The 24,611-nt window shown below is 42.1% G+C and overlaps 1 protein-coding gene across 3 annotated transcripts in view; it reads left to right on the top strand.

Moving 5' to 3' along the window:
* The first annotated feature begins 365 nt into the window (after positions 1 to 365).
* Positions 366 to 24,611, top strand: part of TEK (TEK receptor tyrosine kinase) — a 109,212-nt gene continuing 84,966 nt past the window's right edge. For 2 of the 3 annotated variants that reach the window (XM_040481410.1, XM_040481411.1), the window contains exon 1: positions 367 to 962. In XM_040481410.1, the coding sequence (XP_040337344.1) occupies positions 911 to 962 (52 nt within the window). In that variant the 5' untranslated portion in view covers positions 367 to 910. Of the gene's footprint in view, positions 963 to 24,611 lie in introns of all 3 variants that reach the window. The other variant, XM_040481412.1, reaches the window with a different exon arrangement.

Genomic DNA, 24,611 nt, shown 5'->3' on the forward strand with positions numbered 1-24,611 from the left:
CTTCTGAAACACTGTTGGCCAAGAACCATGAAACCCGTTTCATTACCAAAATCCTTCTAGGCCAAGTTCTTTAAGAAATGAGATCACCTTCAGATGAATTGTTAGCAAAAATTAAAGCTATAGCCAGTAGCATGGATATGTTTGGGCTCTTGGCCAAGAAATAAACCATGTGTGTGAAAGAAAACAGGCTCACAATTCTGGACTCTGGTCTCCGTGGCTGCATTGCACATTGACCTCCCCGGTAATTATCCAAATTAATTGCCTTTCGGGTTGTGTTCTCCCATCACGAAAACCTTCCTTTCCCAATTCAACCCATGTGGGTTAAAATGAGAAAACAAAAGCAAAAATTCCGCCCCACACCCAGAAGCCCCTTCTGTCAGGGATCCCAGGTGGACCCGGGAGAGCTGTTGGAGGCTGAGAAGGGCTGGTGATCATCGCATACCACACGTAGGTGGAGGGCTGTTATTCTGTTTCCCGCCTAAGAGAGGATACCCCTATTGTTTCTGAAAACGCTGACCAGGACCCACACTTCCAACAAAAATTCCTCTATCCCCACAACAGCAGCAAAAGCAGCAGCAGAAGCAACAGCAACAGAGAAGTGTTTTGATGAATTGCAAGATGGATAGGGCTTTCAGTGCCCCCAGCCCTGCTGATACCAAACGCCTTTAAGATACAGCCTTTCCCATCCTAATCTACAAAGGAAACAGGAAAAAGGAACTTAAAACTCCCTGTGCTCAGACAGAAATGAGACCGTTACAGCCTGCTTCTGTGCTGTTCCTTCTTGCCTCTGACTTGTAAACAGGACCCAGTAGAACATGCGAATGGAAAGTCACAAACCTCTTGGTGTCTGAAAGGATCCTTGGGACCTGATGCACATCTGCGGAAACTGGATGGAGAGATTTGGGGAAGCATGGACTCTTTAGCTGGCTTAGTTCTCTATGGAGTCAGCTTGCTCCTTTCTGGTAAGGTTTGGCTTTGTTGCCTTTTTTTAATTTAATTTTTTAGGTTTTTTTCTTTTTTCTTTCTTTCTTTAACAGTTAATGATACTGGGCTTTCTCACCAGTATTTAGTTCTGGTTAACAAAGGGCAGCTGTGTTATAGGCACTGTTTCTCTAGGACTTGCCATTTAATAGATGTGAGGATTAAAATGCAATGTCTTCGTGGCTTGGAACTGAGTTTTTCGAGAGTTTCCCTTCCGCTTATTTGCCCCCTATGTTGCCACAGACCCTATGAGTACTGATCAGGTCACTTTATTTGTGGAGAATCACTTACTATGGCACATTATTTTACTCTTCCTCATTTGGGATTGTTACCTTATTAAAAAAAAACAAACAAACCCAGTTTTATCTGCTTCAAAAAAATCTTGCATAATTTTTAAAAAATGAAATTCATGCAGACAATTATGGGGACCCACTTAAGGCAATGTACAGATTGTCATTTTTAAAGGAGAACAAAGATGCTTTTCTATAAAGATGTCATATCCACATCCTATTACAAATTTTTAAAAAATATTTATTTATTTTTTTTGAGAGAGAGAGAGCATTCACGAGAGCATGCACTAGTAGGGGAGGGGCAGAGGAGAGGGAGTCACAGAATCCAAATCAGGCTCCAGGCTCTGAGCTGTCAGTACAGAGCCCTACGTGGGCGCAAACCCTTGAACTACGAGATCATGACCTGAGCCAAAGTCAGATGCTTAACTGACTGAGCCACCCAGGGGCCCTAGCCACATCCTATTTTAGTTAAAGCAATCAAATTCTAGGCTTTTTGGGTTTTTATTAGACCTTGGGTCATGGCTATATAATTATTTTCTGTTTCTTTAAAAAAAATACTTGGCATGTAGTAATTTATAAAGTCTTTATTGGCCCAGTGAAATGAAAGTTGGGGCACTTATCCAGATTACCGGGCACAGGAGAAGATCAAAGCCTGTTGGAGGGCTAAGGAATGGTTGGCTTGCATAGATCTGGTGTGTGTGTTGCCCAGATTCTCCACACAGTGGCATGCCTCTGATGCTTACCCACCCTGAAGGACGCTGTCTGAAAGTGGTATCCAAACATGAAGTACAAATCACAACTCTAATCGCCTTAGGTTTCTCCCTTTTAGTTTGAAAACATTCTAATTATTGTAATGAAGATAGAAATGATACTGGAAATGGAACTGGGCAAACGTACTGAATTGAATGTTGCAGACTATATTATATTATTAGAATTTGATCTGAACATACACATAAGTTTGTGCTACATTATTTTCATACTTTTCTATAGGTTTGGAAATTATTAAATATTCAAAAAATTAATCCAACAAGAGAAAAGAATTGCATGTAACTTGTTTACAGCATTTCAGATCACTTTCAACACCCCGCTATATTGAGGATTTAATCATATTTTGAGACTAAGAACGTGTAATGTCAGTTGCTGAGATGCTTTCACTATTTATGTAGAAATTATATTAACATAGAAGTGTTAATTTCTCCTGTTATATGCACCTTTAAATGAAAGAATTATCATGATTCCATTTTTGTTTGGCTTTTTTTCTGTGTGACATACTTATGAGTAACATGAAATCTGGAATTAATTCTACACCAGGGATTCTAGTAACGCAAAGCTCAGGGTCTATCATTGGTCTGAGCTATTTTATAAGTTAAATCACCTATGTGTACACACATGCCAACACACACACAGTTTTAATTCGCTTTTTGCCCCTCAAAGTGACTGTGTCATGGCACTTTGTAGTCTAGGCTTAGAAGAGCTGTCATAAAATCAGACCAAAAAATTATGTGGTTGAAACAGTTGCTCCCTGTCTAGACCTTAGTTCCCTGGAAACATCGCCCTGACTTCAACAGGGAGAGGCCCAAGGAGAGGGATTTCATCCTCCTATTGAAAAGGAAAGGTGACACTAGCAAGGTTGGTTTCTGGGGTAGGTCTGTTGTATTGGAATCCTAAGTTCCCTTCCCAGTATAACTCTCCATGGACATGAACACACAAGGCTTGGTAATTGTGACAAGAATCCAGCATGATTATATCTACAAGCATAGGAGTCCATTCTTTGCACCAAACTCCCCTGGTAGACCATAGTAATAGAACAAGGGACTTATGGTTTATGGTTTTTTCTCTCTATTCCAATGGGTTGTTTCTGATTTTTTTTTTTTTTGGTAACAAATAAGACTGAAAAAATATGTCACATTTGCCTCAGTGAAGGTGGCTTTGGGTGGCAGATATCCGTAAGAGGTTTGGAAGAGGTATATAATTTTCAGAAGACTTCCCCAACCTACCTAGATTCTGGTACATTCCCCTCCCTATTGAGAATCATGGCCAATTTCAGCTTACAAACAAGTTATAATAAACATACTAGCTTTTCCCCACTCTCCCGTCCTCACCAAACTAGGCTGTTCTCTCTAAAGAGTTGTGTATATAGCAATACAAAATACAACAAATTACTCTTTCTGCTTTATCATAGTATGTCCTATATGATCAACGCCGACCCACTGGGAAGTCTCTAGTAGTATGCCTTCATATCTCTTTGTTGTTTCATTTGACATTTTAAGTAACAACCTGGGTTCAGAGATAGTGGATATCTTATCTGGAATGACAGTGGAAATTCGGTTATAAGGTCAGGGAAGTGGTCCCAGAGGGAACCTTCTCATTAGGGCTGGTCTTGGAAGGCTATATCAAGTCTGAGTAATCAAGGGTGGAGGTCTAGTAGCTGGGACCAGAGACACAACTGGGAATTATTCACACAGGGAGGAGTTTTGTGTTCTTCACAGATGCTCCCTCCTAAGCATTGTCTCTGTTGGAAATGTCAGCATTTCCCTTTCAGCTCTATGCTGGGAGAGCTTCCTGCAAGAGCTCCAACTCTTCTAAGACATCCCTCCAGGAGGGAAGAACTCTTCCAAGGCCATTTCAGAGGACTATGCTATGTCCTCTGGGAGATTCATATGGGTGGGCTCCAAATTTTTCTGACGTTGTCTATTTGACTACTCCTAAAAAGATAGGTATGTAATTGTGTAACCTGCTTATTCCCTGTAGGTGGCTTATCAGTCAGAGCATAGAACCTGGATTCAAATGATTTCTCTAGGCTGGATGAGTGGACCAAATCCAAGAGACAGCCCTTTAAAATAGACGAATGTGAAGTCATGAGTTTGGTTTCAATAAATGGATGTATGTATGTTCAGTGTGAGAGAGACTTGGTTTGTTGAGTTTTCTTTTTTTTTAATTAAAAAAAATTTTTAAGTTAATTATTTTGAGACAGAGAAAGTGAGTGGGGGAGGGGCAGAGAGAGAGAGAGAGAGAGAGAGAGAGAGAGAGAGAGAGAATGGCAGGCAGAGAGAGAATTCCAAGCAGGCTCTGCCCTGTCAGCACGGAGTCTGGTGTGGGGCTCAGACTCAAGTACCTTAATATCATGACTTAAGCTGATACCGAGTCAGATGCTTAACAGCTGAGCCACCTAAGCGCCCCTGTTTATTCAAATTCCTAGTGAATAACACGTTTTGGTGATACACAAAATTCATAGATGCCAACATGTGCTCTGCTTGCTGAAAAGGTAATTTATAAGCTGCAACAGTTCACTTTAGTAGATATATAAGGTCCAAATTAGAAATGGTAATCACTGTACTGCTCAAAGAATACCCATTAAACACTGAAGACATTGAGAAATTTGGCAGTAAACATAGTGGACAAGCAGGAAGGTACGTGCTTTAGAAACCATTTTATATGGGACTATTTAGCCAGGGAAAAGAGACCAAGATCAGCATTTTTAAGGGTTTCCATGTACAAGACCCCATAGATAGTGTATTTTGCCACATCTAGGATAGAGGGGTGAAGAGAGTTAGGCTTTATGATGGAAACCTTCTAAAAATTGGATCACCATCCCCATGAAGAGTGAACTCCCACACTGGAGAGTGTTCAGGCATAGGTTGGGTGATATCTATCAGGAACATCAGAAGGATGTGGAGTCTGATGGTTACTATACTTGTCTTTCACATCTCTTCCATTTTACTATTTCTCTGTGAGTTCAGAAAAGCCACCAACACCTTTGAAACCAAACAGTGTGTTTCCCGAATTTCAACTCAATCCACATGACTTGTGAGAGAAAAAAGTGTACCTGCACATGTGCTATCATGGCTCTTCCAAAGACACTCCTTTATGGGACTGAGGTGGATCTAATCAAGAAGGCAGGAGAAAGAGTTAAGAGTATGAATTGTGAAGCCACAGACCTGGGCTTAAGCTCAAATTGGATGACAGTGGGAAAGTTACTTGATTTCTCAAAGACACCATTTTCTCATCTCTTATGGATGAGAATACGTATTTCCCAGAGTAGTTATGAGGATCAAGTGTGATAATGCAAGAAGAGAGCTTAGCCGGTAAGAACTTTCTAAATAAATGAAGCTAGTGTAATAAAAAAGGGGAGTATTTCTCTGAGGACCTCTGTGCTAGTTCCAGACTGGTTTAATCTTTTCTAGCATGTAGGGGAGTCACTGCTCATGTAAGCAGTCTCTTTCTGAAATAACTCAACATAGGGTCACCTGGGTGGCTCAGTCGGTTAAGTGCCGACTTCAGCTCAGGTCATGATCTCGCAATTCTTGAGTTTGAGCCCCATGTTGGGCTCTGTGTTGACAGCTCAGAGCCTGGAGCCTGCTTGGGATTCTGCGTCTCTCTCTCTGCCCCTTTCCTACTTGCTCTCTGTCTCTCTTTCTCTCTTTCTCTCTGTCTCTCTCAAAAACAGTTTCTTTTTTAAAATAACTTAATTCCTCAAATTTTATGCTTGTCTCTCCCCACTTGGGCTACTATCCCAGTGCTTCCCTTCACCTACCCCTTCATCCCTGCTCTTGGCCCTTCTCCTTCCATCAGGCCCATATTTACAGTCTACACATTTTTTCCCTTATGGCTCTTGTTCATGCTGTTCCATCCATTTGGGAATGACACCCTCCATGCCTTCTCTGCAAACAAAATTGAACTCAACTTGCCTGGGTCAGCTCTTCCTCATGATCTCCTTCCCTTAATTCTGAGTTCCCTTCTCATAGAGGCTGTGTCTTGAGCTTTGGGCACATAGATTTAGCTCCATTATCCTTTAACATCTTTAACAACAGATAATACTTCTTTTTTATTCTCTATAGTGTGTTGCATTTAATGTTCACACATTTAATGTGTGTGAAACATAAAAATACACTCATGAAAGTGGCTTTAACTAGGCCTTTACCTTATACAAGGTATTGTTTGATTGTTGAATATTACCCAAAAGGTATGTATACTTTTTTCAATAGACATTTGAATTGTTGGCTGCCTTTTGTTTGTTCATTTTTTCATTCGTTTACTCAGCTATCATTTCAGTCAATGAAGACCTATTGAGGATATACTCACAAAGCCAAGTCGTGTACTGGATTCCAGGAATGCAAAAAAGGATGAGTCATTTTTCCCCCTTGCTAAATTCACAGTTTAGAAGGAAAGAAGAATATAGGCACATGAATTATATGATGATGTGATAAATATTATTGTAGGGCTATATATAAAATCTAGCTTTTCAAGAGCTATAAAAACTGTTTTTGGCTCCAATAATAAAAAATGAAACTTTAAAATCTAAGTTATGCATAAATGTCTAAAAACATAGAATATCAACTTCATTAGTTGCTAAATTTAGTATAAATAAACTTAATAATATTTGAAATGAATCTGTAGCTTAGATGTTCCTCACTTTGCAAGAACTCCCTAAATAGTTGTGACTATTGCTAATTATTGCCACTTGTAGTTAGGAATTGCTCATTATCAAATGATTTGAAAAGTAAGAAGATAAAAAAGAAAAGGGAAGAAAGAACTTCCCATTAGAGCAGGGGGTCTGAAATAGCAGGTAAAGGTCAAGAAAGTTGAGTAAGGCTGGAATGTAGGGTGGAAATGGGGAATTAAGTTTGGGGTCAGATCAGGAAGGGCCTTGTAGGGCATTTTAACTAACTTGTACCTCATTCTGTACATGTTGAAATTTAGTATGGTGTTTGTTCTATCATAGTTGATGTCTATCTTGGAAAAATTACTGTGATAATAGTATGGAAGATGGGTTGACCTGGCAGAGCCTGTAGGCCTGAACTAGTGTGGCTTTTCAACACTCCAGGAAGAAAGGCCTGGATGGACAGGGGGGTTGAGAGTATTGAGGAGATGAAACTGTAAGGGTTGGTGATTGATTGCATTTGGGAGATTGAGAGAAATGGGGGAGAATAAGTATAGTTCCACTGTTCAGGTTTGGGTAGTGGTGGTGCCATTCACTGTGCTGGGAAACATGGCGGGAGGAACTGGTTGGAGATGGGCTGAGATGGAGCAAATAATGATTTTGTATGTGTTTATTTTGAAGTTCCATGTAAAGGGAAAATATTTAGCAAAATTTGGGTCTCTGAGTGTGAAGCTCAGATGAAGGAGACTGGGCAAGGGCTTGAGACAAACACCCTTGATTCATGGGAAGTGAAGCCATGGGCATGGACGTATATGAAGATAAAGTGAAGGGACAAAAAGGAGAAAGTAGCCAAGTGGGGGCAGCAATCAGGGAATTGGTAGGAGAAGCAAATCCAATTAGATTTCTTTCCTGGAATTTTAGAGAATTGGTGTTGTGGTAGCTAAGGAAGAACAAAGTTTTAAAAAGAGGAGAGGAAGGGCGACTAGGTGGCTCAGTCAGTTAAGCATCTGATTTCAGCTCAGGTCATGATCTCATGGTTTGGGGGTTCAAGCCCCACTTCAAGTGAGCCCTGCTTCTCTCTCTCGCTCTCTTTTTCTACCCCTTGCTCACTTGCGCTCTCTCTCTCAAAAAAAAAGAGGGGCGCCTGGGTGGCTCAGTCGGTTAAGCGTCCGACTTCGGCTCATGTCACAGTCTCACAGTCCGTGAGTTCGAGCCCCGCGTCGGGCTCTGTGCTGACAGCTCAGAGCCTGGAGCCTTCTTCAGATTCTGTGTCTCCCCCTCTCTCTGAACCTCCCCCATTCATGCTCTGTGTCTCTCTGTCTCAAAAATAAATAAAAACATTAAAAAAAAAAGAGAGAGATAATAAAACAGTTGCTGTTAAAAAAATAAAAAGAGGAGAGAAGGATTGGGGCAGCAGACTGACAGCTTCTGGGTTTGGCGTGGTGGCACCAGGTTACAGGTGTGTGGTTTTACAGGGAGCCAGCCGCACTCCTAACAGTGTGGACCAGGACTGGAAGGGATGTCAGAGGATCATTTGGCATCACTCCCAGCCTTCAGGAAAGGGAATGTCTAAAGTTGCCTCCCTTATTTCTGGAATTTCAAACTGATAACCCAATTCCCACCGGTCTGGCCAGACTATTCCTTAACTCACAGCACACGTGCGGAATGTTTTTTAGATTGAGCCATGCCTGCTTTCCTCTGCACCCCGCCCCCCACTCTTCTTGTCCCTTCGGGAATCGGACCGTCCTTCTCTTCATGTTCGTTTCCCCCGGCTGCAGGGGCAGGTGTGGGGATGTGGGTCTGCCAGATGGAAAGAGCCCTGACTCTTTTCAATACATCTGTTGATGGGAGGGAGCACATTCCGTCTGCCTGGTTGGTTCCCTGTCTAACATGGTATGGATGTGACAGGGAGCCTGTCAGGCAGCCAGATGAGGAACATTGTGGGCGGCTGCTGTTCACTTTCTGCTTGCCACAGCCCTTGCTCGGGGCTTGACCAGTGAGGTGTATGTGGTGGTCACACCCATCTCAGCAGATCTGTCAGCTTTCCCGCTTTTGTTAGAGGGTGATATCATGCTTCCTGGGGGGAGTGCTGGAAGACAATGCTCGGCCACTTTTCTCCAGATACAATAGGCGGAGTCAGGAAGGCAGTATTGACATTGCTGGGGCTGGGGAGGCACTCACTGCTCTGCGGCCGTCAGATGGTGAACCAGCTTAACCTTGGCACACAGGGCCTGGGTTGTGCAAGGCGTCTGGCTGCAGAGCCAAAGGGGACTCCGCCCTGGGGACAGGGCTGCTTTAGACATCTGGGAATCTGGGATGGGCTTCAAATTCTGATCCCTGTGTCAAAAACAACCACAAAACAATAATAGTACCAGATAACAAAAATGACTACCGTAGCTTGAATGTTTCTATGTGCCAAGTGTTTCATATGATTTTTAATAACTCATGACAACTGTGCACAATAGATATTACTCATTTTTTTTAAATAGATGGTAGAACTGAGGCTCCAAAAGTGACTTGCCCAAGGTTAAAACGTAGTAGACATCCATTAGTTTGGAATGCCTAGCATCCCTATGTGTTAAGAGCTGCTATGATTTCCCTCCATGTGACCCTGATGGGACTGCCAGTGACGGCAGAGTGTGCCATTCATCTGACCACAACCATTGGTTCAGATGGAGGATGCATGACCCAACAGGGCCAGGTAGACTCTGGCTTGGGGAATTGACGAGAAAACATTTTCTCTCTTTGGTGAGGACACTGGGCACCCAGAGCTACCAGCTGCCCTGGGCACTTGAAGGAAGCTAGTCTTTGGAAGGAGAGAATGAGGATAGTAGCACAGAGAACCTGGAACCATGACAGGCTCTCCATATTATCGGAGCGCTGAGTGCAGTGGCTTTTAGAAATCCACTCCTGTACCTTCCAAGTATGGGATCCAGTTACGTTTATTTGCTTCCACAATTTTGAGTTGGTTTCTGTCTTTTGAAAGTGAATCGTCCTGAGTGATGCCATGGTTTCAGTACGAAGTGATAGAGGCAAGAGTTAAACTGAGAATGACCTGAAGCCCAGTTATGAGTTCTTTTAAACTCTTCACTGTGTGGTCTTCTAACTAGTGTTTCATGGTCACCGCAGGCTGGTTCCTGGAAAAAGAGGCTGATGACAGTACTTAGTCGTGTGGTTTTAGGAAAGATTTTAAAAGAAACATTACTTCAAAGTACTTAGTACACTGTTGGTACATGACAAGCACTCAAAAAAATCAAACGCTGTTAATTGTTTGCTTATAAACAAAGCTGGAGACTCTTAGGTTGCTTTATGCTGGTCTTTGCAAGGCACATCTTTACCCTTGAGGGCAGGCAACCCGTATTCTATGCCAGATGGAGGTCTCTGCTTCACTTGGTGAAACTCAGCATTAGTACCCTTCGTAGCTTGGCCTTGTCTCAGAGAAAGGAGTGAAAGGAGTGGTTTCTTGATTTTTTTTTTTTTTTTTTTTTTTTTTTTGCTAAATATCTGGAGTGTCAGGTAGGAGAATTCTTTCCAGTGGATCTCCTAGGTAGCAAGACAGTTCTTCCTTCTTTTCTCTTGTCTTGACTGAACAGAGGCTCTAGGATGATTTGTCATTTATAGGTCCCCACTGCACTGATCCCAAGCCTAATTCCTAGTTCTTGACAATTTACTGTGGAATTGTTAGTTCCAAATGGAAGTTGCCTCATTTTTGACTAAGCTCATTATCGGATTTTTGGACCCATCCTGGAGCGAGAGAGAGAGTATGTGTGTGTGGCAGCAGCTCTCCTCCCGTTCCACCACCATCTTTGCCCCAACTACTCCTGTTCTTACTCTGAATTCCTCTTTATGTCCAGTACCTCTCACATCCGGAAAGCACTTTCTAATCCGTGGGGGTTGATTCAAACACCCACCTGCGTTACTACTCATTGCTACCACTTCAGAACCAAAGGGCACGGTGTCGTAGCCGTTGGTTGTGGTCGGCACTGTTTCAGAAACCAGTCTTTACCTGCTTCGCAAGGCTCTTGTGATTCTCAGTCCCTCATGTCACATTGGAGGGGTATTTCAGCCACACCAGGCTCTGCGGTTTCTAAACATACACTCTTGAAGCCTCCGTGTGCCTTTGTGTATGTTGTGTCTTCTGCCCGGAATGCTCTCTTCCCATCCCCTTTTTCATGTGACTTATTCATGCTTCAAGGTTTATCTCAGGTTCCAGCTCTTCCAAGAAGTCTTCCTTAAACTTCTTGCGTGGGTTTGGGCCCTGCCTTCACCTGGGCTTCCACTAAAAACGTGGCCTGAAGTAAAGGCATATGCGTAGGTAGATTATTCGGGAAGTGATCTTGGGAGCAGGAGTGCGGGACTAGGGAAGTAGAACAGTACTAGGAAGTGTTATATGCTGGTCACTGCTATGGATGCCTGGTACCCCAGATATCCTGAGGAGCCTTATACAATGAGACTCAGAACTGTTTACCCACAAAGAAAAAGGAGCGGCATTCATCCATTGCTATCCTCCTCCTCTGTTCAGGGTTATGTAGATAAAAGAAACTAGTGGGTTACTGCTGGTATCTTGTACTGTTGTGCCGGAGAAAGTCCCAGGAAAGGAAAAGACATGTACTTGCCTGGGCACTGGGTGAGCTACTTTGACACCTGCCTAAAGTGGCTGCTGCAGGTGGAGTGGGGTGGATTTGCACTGGTGCCCAAGAAGTGTCACATACGGGCATCCCTATGTTTGCCTCTGTCCTCATACTTAGAACAGTAGATGACAATGAACAGTTTGTTTGTTGGTGTCACCCACTAGTGAGCTGTGGTTGGCATTTCAATATTCCCAGCACCAGACGTAGTATTGTGGCTGGCAGAGAAAGGCTTTATTTATTTGTGTGTTTATTTTTGAGAGAGCACAAGTTGGGGAGGGGCAGAGAGAGGGGAACAGAGGATCCAAAGTGGGCTTTGTGCTGACAGAAGCAAGCTCAGTGTGGGACTTCGACTCATGAACTGTGATGTCATGACATAAGCCGAAGTCAGATGTTCAACCGACTGAGCCACCCAGGTGCCCCAAGAAATGCTTTAATAAATGGGTTTGCGTTGGATTAAATGTTCCAACCTAGTGCTTCCCTACATGTGCTCTATATATTACTGCTGGCCTGAAAAAGATGATTGTATGTGCTTCCTGGAAGCATATTTTAAATTATCTATTTTTGTATCTAAGTGTAAATATATGTGTGTATATATGTATCATATCAATCAGGTGATTTAATGAATATTCTTAATATGAGGCTTAGAAAAAAATGAGCTAAAGAGAATGGTTAATAGAATAATTGTACAAGCAGCATGTAGATTCAGCAAAGATCATGCCTGTGGTACATAAATTAATGCACTTTGGGAGATACTGCTCTAACTGAATTAGTTAGCTAATCCTCTTTAGAACTCTGTGTCCAAAAAGAAAATAGAAAAGTAATTTGGCATGTAATGAATACTATCCCAGTGAGATGAACCAAGTGAAAGAGTCTTACAGTGATCAGCCTGTGTCAAAGGATTATCTAGGACTCTAATCTTGCTTTTTCCAGTAAACCTGGAAAATGGGCATTTGTTGTTAAATCATAGACAAGATCTAATTTACCCCTTGGACATAACTGGGGCATCCCTCAAAATAGGCCCACAAGTCAGCCAGCAGACCAGCAGGCATAGTGAGCCAGTAGAAGAATGGGTAAGTCCGTTACACTCACTCATTCAAGCTAACATTTACGGAGCCCTTTCTGTGTCCTGGGAATCTGCTAGGCATTGCAGTTAGAAAGATGGCTAAGAGAGGCACGTGACGTCAACTGGCTTGTGATATGCTCGGTGAAAAGTTCTGCTTTATGGGAGGCAGATGTTGGGAGCATGGAAAATGGAGGGAGTAATCCTGGAAGAGAACAGGGGTCTCATCATGAGGGTGACATCTGAGATGGATGGATGGGATTACACTTTGTGGAAAATCAGGAGTGGAAGTGAGAAGTAGAGCATTCCAGGCAGAGGAAAAAGCATGAAAATGGGGAATATGTTGTGTGGCAGTTTTATGTGGCTATGCTCCAGGGCCCACTGAAGGAGGTAGCAGGGGATAGAGCCAGGAAGATGAGTTGGGAAGACGGTAATTTGGTTTGAGTTAGGCTGAGTGGGCAGGGACAGACCAGAGACCCTTCCTGGAGTCATTAGGATGTAGAGTGAAGCTGTGTGAGGGAATGAGATTGTCCAAGAAGAGGACAGCAGACTGGTTCTGGGAACACCTGTATCAACGGGATAAGTGGGTAGAGGAAAAGGAAACTGGAGGCATTCAGTGAGAGAAGCCAAGGGAGGAGGGAGTTTTAGCTGCGTCAAAAAGTGCAGAGGCAGGAGTAGGGTGAAGGGAGGGACTAGAGAATGTGGCACCTAGGTGCTGTGTGTTGCAAAGCATTCTTGGTGAATGGCGCTGGGCTGGGGTTGAGGAGTAAGTGGGAGGTGTGGAAGTGGGGTTGGTAAGCATAAATTCCTTTCTGGGAGATGTCCCTTATTCTGGAAGATTCCTTTTACCACGTGCCTTTCTGTAAGCTTGATGCGGCATGATCTGGTAGGAGGAGGCACGAGGTCCTCTCTGCTAACACTGGGCAGAGGATACACAGAGGTCTGGAGATAGGGAAAGAACTCTTACATGACAGATACTCTCTCTTGCCCCTGGATGTGGTCCCCAATTACCTGAATTAGGGAATTATTTTAGTTTCAAGAACATGATAACAGAGGTAGAAGTCTTTATGGCAGGCCACACACTAACTGTTACATAGAGTAACAGAATAGTGGAACTGTCAATGTCTTAGAAGATTATCTGGTCCAGTATTTCTGAAGACGAACTCCTCAGAGAATCGTAGAATCCTTTATTTTTTGTCTTTTGAGTATCGTATGGAGCTAATGTTTGTTACATTAAGAAATACCGGTTTGATTCAACTTTCTCATTATACAGATGCCAGCACTGTGGTTCAGTACTTTGTTTAAACTCACTCAGTGCATTAGAGGCTAAGTTTCTTCACTTCAGTGGAGAACGTGGAAGGCAATCTATAAATTCGGGCAGAATCCATGTACCGTCAAATTGCCTATTCTGTTTAGGTTTGAGCCTCCAGATCATTCACTTATAAATTCCTTTCCCTCTCTTTTAAGTGCTTAATGGATACAGCTGCAAGGCCCCTGGCAGTGCTGGCTTGCTTTGTGCCTCCCAGCCCCCTTCCCCCTGTGTATCTCACACCCAGATTCAGCAGGGCTTTTCACACAAATAGTCTGCCAAGAGGTGTGGAACTGGAGCCAGAAACACACAACAGCTGCAGAAGGGTCAGCCACATGCAGAGGCCTGGGGTAATCTGCAGGCCTGGACACAGCCCTGACCACTGATGACTCCGGAGTCCATAAGCCATCAGCAAAGTGAGTAATACACTCATTCTGCCAGCTGCTTCTGGAATCAAACAAAAACTAGTGCTGTTGCCAGCCAGCAGGGAAAGAATCACCTTTGATTGCATCACTGTCTTCCCATTAAGGCTGGGGAGAGCCTGTGGTTCAGACTGACTTCTGTTAGAGAACCTCTCTTCCTCTCCTAGAGATCACTCTCTGATGGAACTCATGGTTTATCACCCCTGCCAAGCCCACATTTTCACCTTCCCCAGATGGTTATGAGCACAGGCTCTGGGGCCAGATGCATCTTGGTTGGAGCCCTACCCAGGGTGAAAATGGTGTGACATTGAACAATTTATTTCACCTTCCTGTAGAATGGGGATCGTGTCACCCACACTGCAGAGTGGTAAGGATTCCATGATATAAGTTGGTCAAATGCCTGGCAAGTGCAGGCTCATAAAAAAAAGCTCCATAAATATTAAGTGTCATTATTATTTCTTATGTTTCCCTATGTTCCTAAGAGCACCCTGTTGCTAAGAACCTGTATAAATGTTATTCTATTCCATTCCATCCCATTTCAACATCTCCTTCCTTCCCAGCCTATTCTATTCTATGAATATTTCTTGACCTTCTACTCTGTGCCCCACCCTGGGTCAGCAGATGTAAAGATGAATAAAATAAAGTCCGTGCTGCTAAGGAGGTTGCTGTTGGGATGTGAGTTGCCCATGGACATTCAGTACATTCTCATCATTCCTAATAGTTCCGTTCTATAAATCATGGACACAGCGTTAGATCCCTGCAAGTCGCAACTTTTTTTTTGTCAACGAATCGATACATACCTAGTTTTGTGTGTGTTTCCATTTAAAGGAAAATCATTTAATGCATAGGACTGACTCATTAGCATGGGACTCGTGGTCAACAGCATGAACTGCAGCCCAAAAGGACCTTATCTAACACGTGTTTTCTCCTGAGGTACATCGTAGCTTTCTCATGCTTAAGAACACTAAACAGCACTTCAACACTATGCCTGGGAGCTATCTTATTCTTTTTATCTTTTGGATTTGTCTTAATTTTTTTTTTTTAATGTGAGTATAGTTGACACACCGTGTAACATTAGTTTTAGGCATACAACATAGTGATTTGACATGTTGATACATTATGTATGTTCACCACAAGTGTAGCAACCACCTGTCCTGTTATATTACTGTAACAATTGACTGTATTCCTTATGATGTGCCTTTTAGTTGTTTGGAGGCAATTTAAATGGTGAAACTGCCAACTAAAAGCACAAAAATGTGAAAAAATAGCACTACCTATACTGTGGAGAGGATACTGGTTTACAGTTGGGAACATGTGCATCTGAGGACTCGGGGGTTTTCCTGCTCTACTGTGCGTTCTAATGGCTGGGAAGGCATCATGAGTGCTGATTTTGAGGCAATAAATAAATTGTAGGAAAATTCAAGTATACGGAATCAACCAATAATGAGGATAGACCGTTGGTACAAATGACTACTCGGGCGGTAATGAGGTTTCCACAGATGTACAGGCAGGCACAGGAAAGAGAGAAGTGAGTTCATTCTGGGACACTCAGCTCCACTGATGGAAATCAGGCTTTCCGAGAGGCATTTCTTACAGAGCAGACAGTGGACATGGATGCCTGAAGAGATGACGGTATGGCTGCCAGATTGGGGCTCAGGGTGGAGGGGGTTCTGCCTCCAGTGCCGTACCACGTGGCCTGGATTTGACTGGATGCCCTTAAGCAGACTTCTTCTCACCCACGTTCATGTCAAAGTGAGACCCAGCCCTCTGAGACACCAAACACATGAGGAAGGACCCACCTCTGTAGTGTTGGTGAATAATAGAGTTCCCAGTAGGTCGAAGGGGAGGATGATTTGTGTTGTACAGTGTGCAAAATGAATGAAGTTCCCAAGTAGACATCTCTCTGTTTCTCTGGCAAAGTTCATCTCCAGTTCCCAGCTTCCTGATTTCTCCACCTCCCTCCCTTCCACCTGTCCTGTTCCAGGCTATTGCACTTCACCCCTGCGTGCACATAGCACTCAGCACACCAAAGGTCAGCTCCCTCTCCTGGCTCCCTCTCCTGTGGACTCTTTGCAGGAGGCCTGTATTACTGGGATGGCTTTGGGGAGTTTTTACTCGATGCTTCACTCCCCACTTATCCAAATATTCACTCAGTAAAATATTTTTTCCATATTTTGGAATAGGCAAGAAAGAAGTACAAGGTCCCGGATGAGTTACCACTCCCTCGTGCTGCCAGTTTTTCCCAACAGAATATTTTTTCATCTTGGACACATGATCCGTGGTTTCTACAGTTAATTTGTTTTTATTATTTTTTATTTTAGAGAGAGGAAGCAAGTAAGGGAGGGGGGCAGTAGGAGAGAGAGAGATTGAAAATCTTAAGCATGCTCCACATTTAGTGTAGAGCCCAACACGGGGCTCGATCCCAAGATCCTGGGATCATGACCTGAGCCAAAACCAAGAGTCAGACACTTAACCGATTGAGCCACCCAGGTGCCCCAGTTTCTACAGTTTTTAAAGAGCCTAGTCCAGGCCCTAGCCACACTAGATATTTGATAAGTGAATAGATTTCCATTAAACAGATGATTTGGGGAAAGGAGACACTTTTGTGTCCTAATGTTTTCCTCCACAAAACTGATTGGTACTTTTAATTACTGTAATTTCCTTACATATTTCGCAGCAAGGTTTTATAACCCTCATCACAAGTGCTAAACATTTCTTTCTAATAATTTTCATCAAAATTGCCAATGATCCTATTTTTGAAACTTAAAACAATTGTGAATTTTATCTTAAAGAATAAGCAGAAGGAGCTGCTGAGAAAATTCTTGGGAGAAAAAGGTAATTCTTGGCAGTAGCTCTATTATCTTTTTATTATTATTTTATTTTATTTTTTATTTTTTTATTATTATTTTAAATGTTTATTTTAGAGAGAGCGAGCGAGCAAGCATGTGAGCAGAGGAGGGACAGAGAGAGAGAGAGAGAGAGAGAGAGAATTGCAAACAGGTTCCATGCTCAGTACTGAGCCTGACATGGGGCTCTATCCCACGACCATGAGATCATGACCTGAGCCGAAATCAAGAATTGGATGCTCAACCGACTGAGCCACCCAGGTGCCCAGATAATGGCTCTGATAGCTCTCAAGGCAGCGTATAATACTCTAGTAACAGTGGATACCCTATAAGAGTATGGGGACACAGATTAACAGACTTAGAAAAGTCGGAACCAGACCTGAGTTTACATAAAATTTTATTATCTATAAAGGATATAAATCAGTGGAGAAAAGAATAACAGTTATGGGAAAATTAGTTTTCTGTTTTGAAAAAAGAACTGTTTAAAAAACCCATCTGTTACCACACACTGAAGTAAATGCCAAAGGGATTAAAGAGTAAATGTAAAAAATCAAGCCACCAAAAAAACATGGAAGCGAATATTTATTGATTTTTTCATAGGGAGAAAGACTTCTTAGGCTTAAAAACAGTGAAAGAAACCACAAAAATAAAATTCAGTATATATAGCTACATAAATATTTAAACTGTTAATTTAATAAGCAAAATAAAAAGGCAAAGGAAAAATGAGAAAAATACTTGCAACAAATATGGCATATAAGAGACTAAAGTATTTTCATAAAAGATGCTCATTTGAAGCTGATAGAAAAAGGAAAACAACAGAAAAAGAAGAAGAAATAATTCACAGAGGAGGAAATACAAATGGCTAATAGTCTTGTGAAAAAATTCACCCTCTGAATTAAAATCAAATCAAAATAAGAGACTATTTTTTCTATATCAAACTGGCAAAGATTAAAAAGCAAGTGAAAATAGTCAATAATACACATGAGATAAATGGGTATGAAACTGCACCTTTTTATTTTTTAAATTATTTTTTAAAGTTTATTTATTTATTTTGAGAGAGACAGAGACTGTGAGTGGAGGAGGGGGCATAGACAGGATCCCAAGCAGACTCCATGCTGCCCTTGCAGAGCCTGATGCAGGGCTTGAACTCACGAAACTGGGAGATCATGACCAGAGCCAAAGTCAAGAGTCAGATGCTTAACTGACTGAGCCACCCAGGTGCCCCAACACTGTAGCTTTTTAGATAGAAATTTAGCACACTAAACAAAATGTTACCATAAGATTTTAAATGTAACAAGATTAAGTAAAAATTCAGGATATGAAACTGTTCTGTTTTAACCTAAGAAAAAAAAAGTATGTATGTTGGTTTCTGCAGTTTCTCTTTGTATACCCTGGGCAAAAAACAAAGCATATACATCAAAATGTTAGCGAGAGTAAAAGCGTTTCTTTCTAATCATTTTGTCTTACTGTGTTTGGATAGGTGTTGAAAGACAGAGATTTCATAATAAGACATATCTTTTTTTTTTTTAATTTTTTTTTCAACGTTTATTTATTTTTTGGGACAGAGAGAGACAGAGCATGAATGGGGGAGGGGCAGAGAGAGAGGGAGACACAGAATCAGAAACAGGCTCCAGGCTCTGAGCCATCAGCCCAGAGCCTGACGCGGGGCTCGAACTCACGGACCGTGAGATCATGACCTGGCTGAAGTCGGACGCTTAACCGACTGCGCCACCCAGGCGCCCCAAGACATATCTTTTAAAAATGTATATGCTGACTGTTCTAAAAAGAACATCAAATATAATACTTTCATAGTTGTAGAGATACTTTGTGATGATCAGTTTCATGCTTAAATTGCTATTTCCTAAAAGATAAAAATAAATATAAAAGGACCCACATTTATCAGTACTGCCATCTATTCTGCATATAATGTTTATGACTATCAAGATATTTATTAATATGGTGTAATTACAGAAAAAAAAGAGATTCTAGGAACACTCTCTTCCTTGGATATTTTTATTGGGACATTCAGATGACCTATTGAAATAAGACCAGGAGAGATGCTGAGAAATGTTTCTCTCACAGGATTCAGTTGACTTTTGATGTTTGGGAATGAAAATACTATGCAAATTGGAACTCTGGGTAGTTACTTCAAAATACAGCATTTGTATACTTTAGCTTCCTTAAAATGTATATTTTTCTACAGAAATAATTTGATTACAAAAACGATGACAAAAAGGGGCCCCTGGGTGGCTCAGTCGGTTGAGCATCCCACCTTTTATTTCTGCTTGGATCATGATCCCAGGGCTGTGGGATGGAGCCCCACATCAGGTTCCATGCTGAGCATACAGCCGGCTTAGAATTCTCTCTCTCTGTGTCTCTCTCTCTTTCCCTCTGCTCCTTTGCCCAGCTCATGCACGCCATCTCTCTAAAATAACAAAAATAGGGGCGCCTGGGTGGCGCAGTCAGTTAAGCATCCGACTTCAGCCAGGTCACGATCTTGCGGTCCGTGAGTTTGAGCCCCGCGTCAGGCTCTGGGCTGATGGCTCAGAGCCTGGAGCCTGTTTCCGATTCTGTGTCTCCCTCTCTCTCTGCCCCTCCCCCGTTCATGCTCTGTCTCTCTCTGTCCCAAAAATAAATAAACGTTGAACAAAAAAATAAATAAAATAATAAAAATAAATTTTAAAGATGGCAAAAATAGGGGGGCCTGGGTGGCTCAGTTGGTTAAGCATCCAACTTTGCTCAGGTCATGATCCCATGGTTCATGGGTTTGAGCCCCACATAGGGCTCTGTGCTGTCAGCTCAGAGCCTGGAGCCTGCTTTGGATTCTGTGTCTCCCCCTCTCTGCCCCTCCCCTGCTCACCGTCTGTCTCTCTCTGTCTCTTTCAAAAATAAAGAAACATTAAAAAATTTTTTTAAAAAGTTAAAAATAAGACAAAAATAATACATGTTCCTGTTGAAAAATTTGGACATGCAGAAAAACATTTTAATACAAAAATTAGTTATATACTCTTTTAATGTGTAAGTATATTAAATACATTTTAATACATAACATAAAATAATAATAAATAAAATATATAAATTATACAGAGAGAGCTCAAGAGAGAAAGAAAGATTAAGAGATAGATTGAGAAGCAGAGAAATAGCTAGGTTTGATTGTTTGGCTTTAAATATCTGTTAACTATTGTCTTGAAGCATAAACCCAGTTGTACAGGCTCCCTTTTAGGATGGGAACTGCGAGAGGGGAAAAAAATGGTCTCAACCACAGGATCACTGACCATAAACCAGAAGGGCCATAGGAAGTGAAGTCACAGCACTAAGCCAGGTCTTCTGATGCTGCCATATAATAATCAAGTAAGACCTGAAACAAATCCTTTCCTCTTTTCCCTGGAACTCCTCTCATCACTTAGAACTTAACCCTGAGGGATGAAGTGAAGATTCAGGGAAGTGTGATGGATGAGAGTAAATACCAGAAATGGGGTGAGAATGTCATATATGCATTATTTGTTAATTTAAAAAAGGTGTTATTATTAATGAAGAAGAGAGTCTTGGCTTGTTTTCGGGTGATGAAACAGTTGAGAATGCCCGAGAACCCCTGGTGTCAAAGGGCATCTTTCACAATGCCGTGTCCTTCTGGCTCTGTGTCTTTTGCCCTCCATCTCACCATCTTCCTTGTAAACCTTAGGAGCCACAGTCAGCGGAGTTTGAGAAAGGTGAGGACAACAGCCCACCAGTGCCCTCTGCAGTCTTGCACCATGGCCTCCTTTGTGATTACAGTGGCCGTGTGACACGTCCAAACCTGAAAGCCAGAGTCCTCAGTTTACTGCTGCCCTTTAGTATTTGTATCCGTACTAATTACCTGAACGTGTTTGATCTGTCTACAAATCTCCCATTAGACTGTAAGCAAGTGGCTCTCATATTTGCTTCATGGAGCTCTGGGGTTCCAAAGGGACACCTGTGTGGCTTGCACAGTGGGTGAAGGTGAGGCCTGGGCTTGCTGGTCTTGGGCCCCATGCCCTTACTTTACCAACTTCAATCAGGGTAACCTTAATTTGGTTAACATATTACCTTCTATAAAATATTCCACTTGATAGAAGGATGCCTTTGCTTCAACAAAAGCTCATCGAGGAACTGCTGACATAGTTATAAGATATGCTCTGGCAAAGACAGCCCTGAGCTGGGTGTGATAGACGTGTATCCCGTATGAGGAATTATTGGCTAAGCCAATACTGGTTAGAAGTACAGGTTTTGAAACTGAAATATGAAAGCTGATCTATTTCTTCCATTTACTGTAGACCGGAAACTGGGTAATCACACCTGTATATTAAGGCTGATAAAGTGTTGATTGAAGGTTTGAAAGACTCTTCCAGAATAAAGGGGATATATATATATATTTTTTTTTTCTTAATGTTTATTTTTGAGAGAGAGAGAGACAGAACATGAGTCGGGGAGGGGTAGAGAGAGAGGGAGACACAGAATCCGAAGCAGGCTCCAGGCTCTGACCTGTCAGCACAGAGCCTGACATGGGGCTTGAACCCACAAACCACGAGATCATGACCTGAGCTGAAGTCAGACGCCGAACCAACTGAGCTATCCAGGTGCCTTGAGGGGATATGTTTTAAGTCATGAGGTTGATAATGCTGACTTTTTTGTCAGTGCTATGGGAAGGATTGTTCACAAAAAAGCAGAGTTTGAGGTGAATGAATTGTTACTATATTGATACTAATATTTTGTATACTTCATTTAGAAGTGAACATCATCTCATTTATTCTGTGAGATTTACTGCCAACAAACCTGAAATTGCATAGGTTCTTGGGGGAATCTATTGCATATGTGCAAGTATTTCCTTCTAAGTTGACATTTGAGTGTTGATTCCATTCAGACATTAAAAATTTGAAATTAGCCACATAGACCTCAGTAATCAAGTTTTAATTTCAAGCACACACACTAGAGCAAAAATTTTGGCTTCTTTTGAATACATTTTACATTGTACAGTCTAAGAACTAAAGTCAGTTTGATCTAGTTTCTAACTCCTTTAGAAACCAAACTTAGGAGTATCAAAAATTCTATTTGAAACCTAGGTCTTGGGGCACCTGGGTGGCTCAGTCAGTTGGGCAACTGACTTTGGCTCAGGTCATGATCTCATGGTTCTTCTAGAGCCCCGCATCAGGCTCTGTGCTGACAGCTCAGAGCCTGGAGCCTGCTTCGGTTCTGTGGGTCTCTCTCTCTCTCTCTGCCTCTCCCCACCACCCCTCTCAAAAATAAATAAACATGAAAAAAATTAAAAGAAACCTAGGTCTTTGGCTGATTAGTCATATTTTAAAATTCTGATTTTAAAATCTAGGACTAAAGTCCAGGGATTGTGGACTTTAGTTCCTAGAGCACATGGTAAATCTTGTTTTCCAGGGGTGACCTTAGACTATAAATAATGTGTGTCATCCTTAATACGGAGTCAGACTTTGTCATTAAAGAAACCGCAGATTAAAACTGCATGCCCCCTACCGGAAGTTAAGTCCTTTACTACATGGGAAAAAAAGAAACAAGGGTGTGAGATAAGTTTTGTCATAGTGCACCATTATCGTGCTGGGTGGTGTTCAATATCTCACTCTGTGGACCCTGTTTTCTCTGGATGTAGGATAAAAAACTACCACAAACTGTAGCTTTTGCCTCGGATTGGTCCTGCAGGGAGGATCACCCTGGTGGGGGGTGGGCAGGTTGTGCCTATTTTGCAGGGAGAAGTCTCTCTTCTCTTCACTGGTCTCACCCCTTTAGGGAATCCTAAGTCCTCACCGTTATCATCATCATCATTAGCAGCAGCAGCAACCTCACTGTTTATTGACCATTGCTATTGGTGCACATTCTTAACACATCTTTCATAGAATTTACAAAATATTTTTTCATAGGATGAAATGCTAAAAGGTCAGTATCATCACCTCCACTTTACGGAGGACCAAGCAGAGGCATAGAAGGCTGAGTTATCTGTGTATAGTCCTGGGTTACATTAGTATATGTGGCAGATCTGGGATTCAAACCCAGGATGGCTTGATTCCCTTGCTTCGAACCGCATACTGCTTGGCTCTGCTGTTCAGCAAGGCTAACCTGCCTGACCTCTCACTGTGATGTGATCTGTGTTTGATGCAGGGCACCTGGAGACTGAAATAGTTTAGACACAGCACCACCGTGAGAGCCATGACTAAATCCAAGGCTTAGGATGCACAACACAAGCCATTTCCCTCCCTTCCAATGAACTCATTTATTTTTTTTGTTTTTTTTTTGTTTATCTTAGTTTATTAACTTAATTACAGAAGATAACATTTTCCAAATTTCTTCTCTAAGAGCCATATGTGAATTTAATTTCTCATTTATTCTTTAGTAGTTTTTCTATAGTTTTTAGGGATGTTCTTTTTTATTTTTTTTATATATGAAATTTATTGTCAAATTGGTTTCCATACAACACCCAGTGCTCATCCCAAAAGGTGCCCTCCTCAATACCCATCACCCACCCTCTCCTCCCTCCCACCCCCCATCAACCCTCAGTTTGCTCTCAGTTCTCAACAGTCTCTTATGCTTTGGCTCTCTCCCACTCTAACCTCTTTTTTTTTTTTTCCTTCCCCTCCCCCATGGGTTCCTGTTAAGTTTCTCAGGATCCACATAAGAGTGAAACCATATGGTATCTGTCTTTCTCTGTATGGCTTATTTCACTTAGCATCACACTCTCCAGTTCCATCCACGTTGCTACAAAAGGCCATATTTCATTTTTTCTCATTGCCACGTAGTATTCCATAGTGTATATAAACCACAATTTCTTTATCCATTCATCAGTTGATGGACATTTAGGCTCTTTCCATAATTTGGCTATTGTTGAGAGTGCTGCTATGAACATTGGGGTACAAGTGCCCCTATGCATCAGTACTCCTGTGTCCCTTGGATAAATTCCTAGCAGTGCTATTGCTGGGTCATAGGGTAGGTCTATTTTTAATTTTCTGAGGAACCTCCACACTGCTTTCCAGAGCGGCCGCACCAATTTGCATTCCCACCAACAGTGCAAGAGGGTTCCCGTTTCTCCACATCCTCTCCAGCATCTATAGTCTCCTGATTTGTTCATTTTGGCCACTCTGACTGGTGTGAGGTGATACCTGAGTGTGGTTTTGATTTGTATTTCCCTGATAAGGAGCGACGCTGAACATCTTTTCATGTGCCTGTTGGCCATCCGGATGTCTTCTTTAGAGAAGTGTCTATTCATGTTTTCTGCCCATTTCTTCACTGGGTTATTTGCTTTTCGGGTGTGGAGTTCGGTGAGCTCTTTATAGATTTTGGATACTAGCCCTTTGTCCGATATGTCATTTGCAAATATCTTTTCCCATTCCATTGGTTGCCTTTTAGTTTTGTTGGTTGTTTCCTTTGCTGTGCAGAAGCTGTTTATCTTCATAAGGTCCCAGTAATTCACTTTTGCTTTTAATTCCCTTGCCTTTGGGGATGTGTCGGGTAAGAGATTGCTACGGCTGAGGTCAGAGAGGTCTTTTCCTGCTTTCTCCTCTAAGGTTTGGATGGTTTCCTGTCTCACATTCAGGTCCTTTATCCATTTTGAGTTCATTTTTGTGAATGGTGTGAGAAAGTGGTCTAGTTTCAACCTTCTGCATGTTGCTGTCCAGTTCTCCCAGCACCATTTGTTAAAGAGACTGTCTTTTTTCCATT

The sequence above is a fragment of the Herpailurus yagouaroundi genome, unplaced genomic scaffold, assembly GCF_014898765.1.
Source record: "Herpailurus yagouaroundi ecotype Mexico unplaced genomic scaffold, PumYag 160, whole genome shotgun sequence".
NCBI classification, from domain to species: Eukaryota; Metazoa; Chordata; class Mammalia; order Carnivora; family Felidae; genus Herpailurus; species Herpailurus yagouaroundi.